The 9,117-nt window shown below is 40.6% G+C and overlaps 1 protein-coding gene across 1 annotated transcript; it reads right to left on the bottom strand.

Annotated features, from left to right (window-relative positions):
* Positions 1-845: 845 nt before the first annotated feature.
* On the bottom strand, positions 846-2,559 carry LOC115225949 (ATP-dependent (S)-NAD(P)H-hydrate dehydratase-like). The gene has a single exon (XM_029796930.2). It carries the CDS (start codon positions 1,925-1,927, stop codon positions 896-898), a length of 1,032 nt encoding a protein of 343 aa, XP_029652790.1. The 5' UTR covers positions 1,928-2,559; the 3' UTR covers positions 846-895.
* Between the last annotated feature and the right edge of the window lie 6,558 nt (positions 2,560-9,117).

The raw sequence follows: 9,117 nt of genomic DNA, 5'->3' as shown, positions 1-9,117 counted from the left end.
AAGGGTTTCTGTTATCTTCAGAAATGTAAACAAAGTCACGTGTGTACATATATATATTTCTCTATTGCCCGCAAGGGGCTAAACACAGAGGGGACAAACAAAGGGATTGAGTCGATTATATCGGTCCCAGTGCGAAACTGGTACTTTATTTATCGACCCCGAAAGGATGAAAGGCAAAGTCGACCTCGGCGGAATTTGAACTCAGAACGTAACGGCAGACGAAATACATATTTCTTTACTACCCACAAGGGGCTAAACATAGAGGGGACTAACAAGGACAGACATAGGTATCAAGTCGATTACATCGACCCCAGTGCGTAACTGGTACTTATTTAATCGACCCCGAAAGGATGACAGGCAAAGTCGATCTCGGAGGAATTTGAACTCAGAACGTAACGGCAGACGAAATACCGCTAAGCATTTCGTCCGGCGTGCTAACGTGTCTGCCAAGGGGGTTAGGGTTTGTGTTAGAGTTGGGTTAGAGGTGGGAGAAAAGGGTTTCTGTTATCTTCGGAAATGTAAACAAAGTCACGTGTGTACCTACACCGAAGGATCGCTTCTAACCCTAACCCTAAGAGAAACCCTATAGCCCCCCATATATATATAAAAAAAACACTCTTTTGAAATGTATCCGGTACTTCCGTTAGTACACCGGTACTTATACCGTAAGATCGCCCCAGTTCATTCGTCTATCCGGATCTTTTCTTTTTGATGGACGGATATACGAAGTTTCAAATTTTTTAGTTAACTAGAAAATTCCGTCCATCAAAATAGAAAAGATCCGTCTATCCTGTCATTCATTCACAAAGTTTATGGAAAACTTTACAAACTTCTGCAAAATATTAATGCGTGTTCCTCTCCGTTCACTTATCCATTCGCTCATTTATCAAATCACTTATTCATAGAGTTTATGGAAAACGTTACAAACTTCTGCAATCAGATCCGAGGTGGTCATAGACCTGTTACATTTCTTAAACGCCTGTTGACTACATTCACGGGTGAGCGCACAAGCAGCGTAAGCCGCACACAGGGTCGGTCCGTAGATAGCAAGCAGTTTGTTATGGTTACAGGTGGTTTCGTTAACGCCGGTAGTTTTCAGGTGACTCCAGTGATTGAAAGTCCCCATACTTCCAGAAAGCAAGTCGCCCTGTCCTCCACAACGCCTGGGGCTGCCCTCCGTGTTGCATATCAACACTTCTTTACCGTCCGAAACTATATCGTAAGCTCCTTTCAGCACGATCGTTACATTTCCGAGTTCCTCGGCGAGGGTTTTCACGTTATTCACCGGATGATCTACTTCAGGTTTTCGTCCTATCACCTTCTGGTATAAACCGCTGAATTCGACCACGTTCGGCGTGAGGATGGCAGGGGTGTAGTTTCGAATCACGTCAGGGTCTTGAGAAAGAAGGTAAACTCCATCGGCATCTATAACCAGCGGTAACTTCAAAGATATGGTTTTCGCCAGCACGTCCTTAACGGTACTCAGCAAGGGACCGTGACGGCCGAGACCCGGCCCGACGACCACCGAATGCATTTTCGGCAACCACAGACCGATCTCCTCGAGTGCAGAGGACTTGTCCAGAAGAGGGTGCACGATCAGCTCCGGACTATAGGACTTGATGACCGGGGCAGAATCAGCCGTGCAAAAGACGTGAGAGAGGTCGGCGCCGACCTTAAGCGCCGATATGGCCGCAAAGTAGGGTGCTCCAGTGTATTCCTGGCAGCCTCCAACCACAGCAATGCGGCCGCACTGGCCCTTGTGAAGCCCGTACGACAAGGTGGGCACGATGAATTTCACCATGGATATTAGTTCTTTGTCGTGGTGGTTATTGTTTATCGAAGGTACGTCCAGCTCCCGGTAGACAGGCGGGAGAGTTTGGTATGGCCGTCGGCCAAGAACCGACCACAAATTCAACGATGAAAACATGGTAGTAGTGAGTCCTAGTGGGGATTAGGAAGTTGTAGTATTAATAGAGATGGCTCAGGTGGTCGTAAAAGCAGTTTTGGCGGTCGTATCGTGGTTGTATTCAGAGTAGTGGCGGTGGTGGTGATGAAGATGGTAGTAACAGTAGTTAGTTATAGTAGTATTGTTAGTATTGGTGGTGGTCGTATAGTAAGTTTGGTGGTAAAAGTTGGTTGTTGTATTCGTTCTATTAACAGTAAGAACAATAATAAATATCAACAGCTTCAACAATCACATATGTGACGAGCCAAAAATGATGGCCACTTAATTTGCTAGAAACAACAGCCAACTTTCCTTCTTCACACAGTAACTACTTACTGTCTTCAAAACAAAAGTCACTAAAGTCTGCTTTATACAAAAAAAAACGACAGGATGGTCACGGTTGAAACTCCTCTGAACATAGATCCCTTCCTTCGGTGTTCATCTGGGACTAAACAATTATAACAGCTACAAAGAGTCGACAACGACGAACGAAGCAAAACCTTTAAGGCCGGATTATGAAGTGAAGTCGTCGAAATTCGAAACTACATCCTAATTAAGAAGTATTCATTAACATCGCGATCCCACTTGTTGCCTTTAGAAAACTCCCACACACTTTAAAATAATAATAATAATTAATAAATAACGAATTATTAGGGATTTCTGTTACAGTTCCAGACCAATTATCTGGGACCGGAACTCACACGGATTTCTGGGTTTTCCGGTTTTCTGGACACAATTTAAATAAATACTTAAAATCTAAAATAAACTGTGAAAAATAAAGAACTAAATTGTATTTATCTGATTCAAATTAATGCACTTTTAAACCAGTGTCTATTTGATATTTATTAATTCTTAAATTATTATGATACTAGCAGTATCGCCCGGCGTTGCTCGGATTTGTAAGGGAAATAACTATATAAGCATTTTTAGAGAGTTATAGCCAAAAAGTAGCAAAAAAATGCATTAAAAATGGGAAAAAAATTATGGTAAATTTTTTTTTAAATCGTTGCCTCATCGTAGACATTTTTAGAGAGTTACTTCCCTTATATAATAGCGAAAAAATGCATTAAAATGGAATAAAATGATGGTAATTTTTTTTTTTAATCGTAGATTCATCGTAGACGTGCGCTAATACCCAGAAGGGCTCGATATGAATCACGACTATAAGATACCCGGTTTTGATTAAACTGCACCGCAAAATGCGGGAGTAGTTAGGAATCTAAATCATAGGAGACAGACAGACACACAACTTCACTTTTATATATAAAGATTTATTATTTCTTAAATTATTATGATATATATTAATTCTTAAATTCTAAATCAGGGCCTGTTTGATATTTATAAATTCTTAAATTATTTATTAATTCTTAAATTTGATATTTATTAATTCTTAAATTATTAATATTTATTAATTCTTAAATTAAATTTATTAGTTCTTAAATTATGTCATAGTCTACCTTGTATACAGTTTAATATTTACAGAACGAAAATTAAACGAAGTAAAGAACATGATTTAATTAAACAGATACAAGTACAAATTAATACAATTCTAAAGAAGAAGATGCTTAATTTTTGTCAATCCATTTAAAGAATAAAAGTATTTTAAATACACTGTATGTAAATTAACCTAAGTCAAAAACAAGTTCTGTTTATTCAACATAGGGTACAATAAATTGCATGATATAACAGTGTTTCCAGATTTCTGGAGATCGAACAAATAGTCCGGTGTTGTATATAATTAACGTGCAGTAATTACTAATCAGTAATTAATAGGTATTAAAACTAATAGCCGGTAATTAACGACGTCTAAGACAATACCAGCTAAATGATAGACAGTTATCAATGACCACTAATTGATGAAGAATAGAATTAGTCGTAGTAACGATTTATTAAGGTAGTAATTATTATTGAGACTAATTGCAGAGCGTATACGAAACCGCGGGAAATTATAGAATGTTTCGTTTCGCTATCATAAACAAATGAGATGTGATCGGTGTTTGTTGTTGTCAGAATCGTCGCAATCATAATTTGGCGATCTTTCGTCTCTAGTAGACCTTTCCGTCGATTTCCGTAAAAAAATATTTTTTTTTTTACATATGGGCTTGCGGGAACTTTTGAAGTAATATACATACATATACACATACACCGAGTAAAAAATTCCAGTTATCTCTTTCTTTCACACATTACTCTGTCTCTTCACACACACTAACAGAAGCACTTCACTTACACAACATACTGTCTGTCTCCCACACCCCATCAAACACACACACACACACACACATATACATCAATGCTTCCCATGCACGGTAACTTCAAAAGAACTTCCCTCGTCATACAATCGCTTTCTCTTAGTCTCTTTCGCTCTCATTACTTCAAAAGTTCCCGCAAGCCCATATGTAAAAAAAAATAATTTTTACGGAAATCGACGGAAAGGTCTACCAGAGACGAAAGATTGCCCATTATTTAAACTTACATCTTCTCTTTCTAAATTTTCACTGAATTCTATTAAAATGATGTGGACGTGAGAGGGACAGAATTCTGGTTTAAGCAGGTACTATTACTATCTGGTTTCCGGTTCAATCCTTGTGAATGTCGTGGGAATAACTACACTTTCGTGCCCCACCAACATTATTTCTTCATACCTTCATGAAGAATGGACATATTTCAGTGAAATTTTCTACAGACACCTTTGGGGTAGAGTAAATTGACATTACTCTTTACTCTTTTACTTGTTTCAGTCATTTGACTGGGCCATGCTGGAGCACCGCCTTTAGTCAAACAACTCGACCCCGGGACTTATTCTTTTGTAAGCCCAGTACTTATTCCATCGGTCTCTTTTTGCCGAACCGCTAAGTAACGGGGACATAAACACACCAGCATCGGTTGTCAAGCAATGCTAGAGGGACAAGCCTAGTACTTATTCTACCGGTGCGCGCACTCGCGCTAGCTAGTCGATCCTTACTTTGTGTTTTTTTGTCTTATTTACTTTGTTCTTTTACTTGTTTCAGTCATTTTGGCCGCGGCCATGCTGGAGCACCACCTTTAATCGAGCAAATCGACCCCAGAACATATTCTTTGTAAGCCTAGTACTTATTCTATCGGTCTCTTTTACCGAACCGCTAAGTTGTCAAGCGATGTTGGGGGGACAAACACAGACATACAAACATACACATATATAAATTTCGTTCTGGTGTCCGCTGAATTTTCCTCTAGAGAACATTCTTTTCTTTGTAGTTCGATCGTAGGGGATCTATTTCTAGCATACGGCCGACCACATAGTGGCTTACCCTCCAAATATACACATATACATATATATATATATATACATATATACGACGGGCTTCTTCCAGTTTGTTTTAAAAAAATTATTTACTTTGTGTAAAAAAATTGGTAAAATTTTCGATCGCAAAAATTTTCTGAAGATTCCAAAAAATAAATAAGTTAAAAATAAATAGGCACAGGAGTGGCTGTGTGGTAAGTAGTTTGCTTACCAACCACATGGTTCCAGGTTCAGTCCCACTGCGTGGCATCTTGGGCAAGTGTCTTCTACTATAGCCTCGGGCCGATCAAAGCCTTGTGAGTGGATTTGGTAGACGGAAACTGAAAGAAGCTTGTCGTATATATGTATATATATGCAGGAGTGGCTGTGTGGTAAGTAGCTTGCTTACCAACCACATGGTTCCAGGTTCAGTCCCACTGCGTGGCATCTTGGGCAAGTGTCTTCTGCTATAGCCTCGGGCCGACCAATGCCTTGTGAGTGGATTTGGTAGACGGAAACTGAAAGAAGCCTGTCGTATATATGTGTGTGTATGTGTTTGTCCCCCTAGCATTGCTTGACAACCGATGCTGGTGTGTTTATGTCCCCGTCACTTTGGTCGGCCCGAGGTTATAGTAGAAGACATTTGCCCAAGGTGCCATGCAGTGAGACTGAACCCAGAACCATATGGTTGGTAAACAAGCTACTTACCACACAGCCACTCCTGCACCTATTAACTCTTTTGATAACTCCATGCTGCCGATTAGGTCTTTTCTCTTGAATAGCCAGCCGTGTTGAGTCGCTCCATCTGTTGGTTTCATTCAAGCAATTCATACTGGATAATCCCTTTCCAGCCCCACCATACACACAGCATCATTTTACACGGCTGAAGATCTTGTTTCACGCGCGGTGTCACTTGTTTACCGAGGCTATGCCATTCCTTACACTGCCTCATATTTCAGTAAATAAATCGTTGCTTGTGTCCATGAGTTGAGCGGTGACGAGCAAGCAAACCAGCGGAGATTGTGGCTCATTGATTTTTGTTGTTGTCACTTAAAGCATGCGGAACCCATGCTCCATACTTCTGAACCTTTCCCATCGAGTGAAGATGCTTCTTTATAGCAGTGTGGGAGCATTCCATTTTCTCTGCCAGTTCCCTTGTCATTTGACGAAAATTTTCATGCAAACTCAACTGGATGGCCAGAACAAGATGCATCTTTAACTCTTTGGTGTTTAAACTGGCCAAATCCGGCCCAATATATTCTACATATTCTATATTCAAACTGGCCATATCCAGCCTCTTACACCTAACCTACATTGACAGTCTAAAAATAAAAACAATCACATCATTGAAACCTCAAAGCTATAAGGTAATGCATGATTAATTCAAAACAATTTAAATAAAAAAGCATTACATTTAACAGAGTAATCTGAACACTAAAGGGTTAAGGTCAAAATTTCCATTTTTGAACTTGGCATACCAATCACAAGTGGTGCTTTCAGCTTTGGCACCCCCTCCATACACAACACAAATGTTGTGAGCAGCTTTTACGGCCTTAGAACCTTGATTAAAAGCAAAAAGGAGGTGTCGAAAATACTCGTTTTTCTTATCTTGACATTCCATTTTAATGATTTGGAAATAAACAAAAATTAACTAAAATTAACTAGAAAAAAAAAACCAAAATAGATTCCAAAATGATTCAAAAATAGAATTCTCGAAAAAAAATTGATTCCAAAATTTAAAAACGCAATAAATTCCAAAATTTAAAAATCATCGGGAACTTAGTTGCCAACCCAATATTAACCCTTTAGTGTTCAGATTAAATGGAAGCACTCCGTCGGTTACGACGATGAGGGTTCCGGTTGATCCGAATCAACGGAACAGCCTGCTCGTGAAATTAACGTGTAAGTGGCTGAGCACTCCACAGACACGTGTACCCTTAACGTAGTTCTCGGGGATATTCAGCGTGACACAGAGAGTGACAAGGCCGGCCCTTTGAAATACAGGTACAACAGAAACAGGAAGTAAGAGTGAGAGAAAGTTGTGGTGAAAGAGTAGAGTAGGGATCACCACCATCCCCTGCCGGAGCCTCGTGGAGCTTTAGGTGTTTTCGCTCAATAAACACTCACAACACCCGGTCTGGGAATCGAAACCGCGATCTTATGATCGCGAGTCCGCTGCCCTAACCACTGGGCCATTGCGCCTCCACATTGTTTTGAATTAATTCTGCATTATCTTGTAGCTCTGAGAATTTGATGATGTGATGGTTTATTTTGGGGATGTCATTGTAGGATATGAGTGAGAGGCCAGATCCGGATAGTTTGAACATCCGGAGAAAATTTGGGCCGGATATGGTTAAAGGGTTAAATGCTAAGGGGTTAAACATTACTCACCCCTCCTTGTTAAATATCTGTAGTCACCATTCCTTAAATTCAAATCCCCAGAACAGACCTTTTCATCTTCAGCGTATGGATGGGTACTCCTCTTAGTTTCAACAGCTGTACTTTTATTTATGTAGCTTTGTTCAGATCATCATCATCGTTTAATGTCCATTCTCCATGCTAGCATGGGTTGGACGGTTCGACCGGGGATCTGGGAAGCCAGAAGGCTGCCCCAGGCTCCAGTCTTATCTGGCAGCATTTCTACGGCTGGATGCCCTTCCTAATGCCAACCACTCTGTGAGTGTAGTGGGTGCTTTTTACGTGCCACCTGCACAGGTGCCAGGCGAGGCTGGCAACGGCCACGGTTGGATTGGTGCATTTTACGTGTCACCGGCACGGAAGCCAGTGGTGGCGGCGCTGGTATCGACCACGAGTCGGATAGTGCTTTTTACATACTACCAGTCCAGGGGTCCTGGCTGGTTCGATTCGATTTTGATTTTGATTTTGAGTTCACTTGCCCCAACATGTCTTCGCAAGCAAAGGGGGTTGGCATGGGTGCCTATCGTCGGATGAGGTTCTATAGCGACTTCGCTTACCTCAACAGGTCTTTGTGTCCAAGGGAAGAAAGGCATTCATAAGTAGGCTGGGCTCACTTGTCCTGCCTGGTCTTCTCACGTACAGCATATTTCCAAAGGTCTCGGTCGCTGGTCATTTCCTCATTGAGGCCCAAAGTTCGAAGGTCGTGCTTCACCACCTTGTCCCAGGTTTCCCTGGGTCTACCTTTTCCACGGGTTCCCTCAACTGCTAGGGATTTATTTATTTTTAAGGCTGGACAAATTGGGAGTAGGTGGGGCAACCCCTAAATTACAAGAAAACAGAAAACCACAATCTGATCAAACAAAAGGGTTAAAACTGTGGGCTGTTGGGAATCTTTCTGTTGATATTGCGGCCATCTGTTCTTTAATATTCTTGTCATAATGCAATGATGATATCGAAATTGATTTGATGCCAATGAGATAGAGAATACGGCTGAGGTCACCTGAGAATCTAGATATGGATGAAGGTTAAGATTTAGGTTACAGATATTGATCGATGATGGGCTAAGTGTTATTATAATCTATTCGTTTCAATCATTTCATCATCATCATCTTTATCTTCATCATTAGCCATTTTCGTCATCCTCATTGTCATCTTCCTCATCATCATCTTTGTCATCATCATCCTTGTCATCATCATCTTTGTCATCATCATTGTCATCACCATCATCTCTGTCATCATCATCTTAGTCATCATCATCTTCCTCATCATCATTGTCACCATCATCATTGTCATCATCATTTTTGTCCTCATCATTTTTGTCATCATCTTCCTCCTCATCATCCTTCTCACCATCATCTTTGTCATCACCATCATCCTTGTCACCATCATCTTTATCATCGCCATCATCTCTGTGATCATCTTTGTCATCATTATCATTGTCATCATCATCTTTGTCATCGCATCGCCTGGTCCAGGAATCGAAACCACAATCTTA

Source organism: Octopus sinensis, linkage group LG29 (assembly GCF_006345805.1).
Source record: "Octopus sinensis linkage group LG29, ASM634580v1, whole genome shotgun sequence".
Lineage (NCBI taxonomy): Eukaryota > Metazoa > Mollusca > Cephalopoda > Octopoda > Octopodidae > Octopus > Octopus sinensis.
The sequence above is the reverse complement of the archived record's forward strand: the minus strand, read 5'-3'. Positions and strand labels throughout refer to the sequence as shown.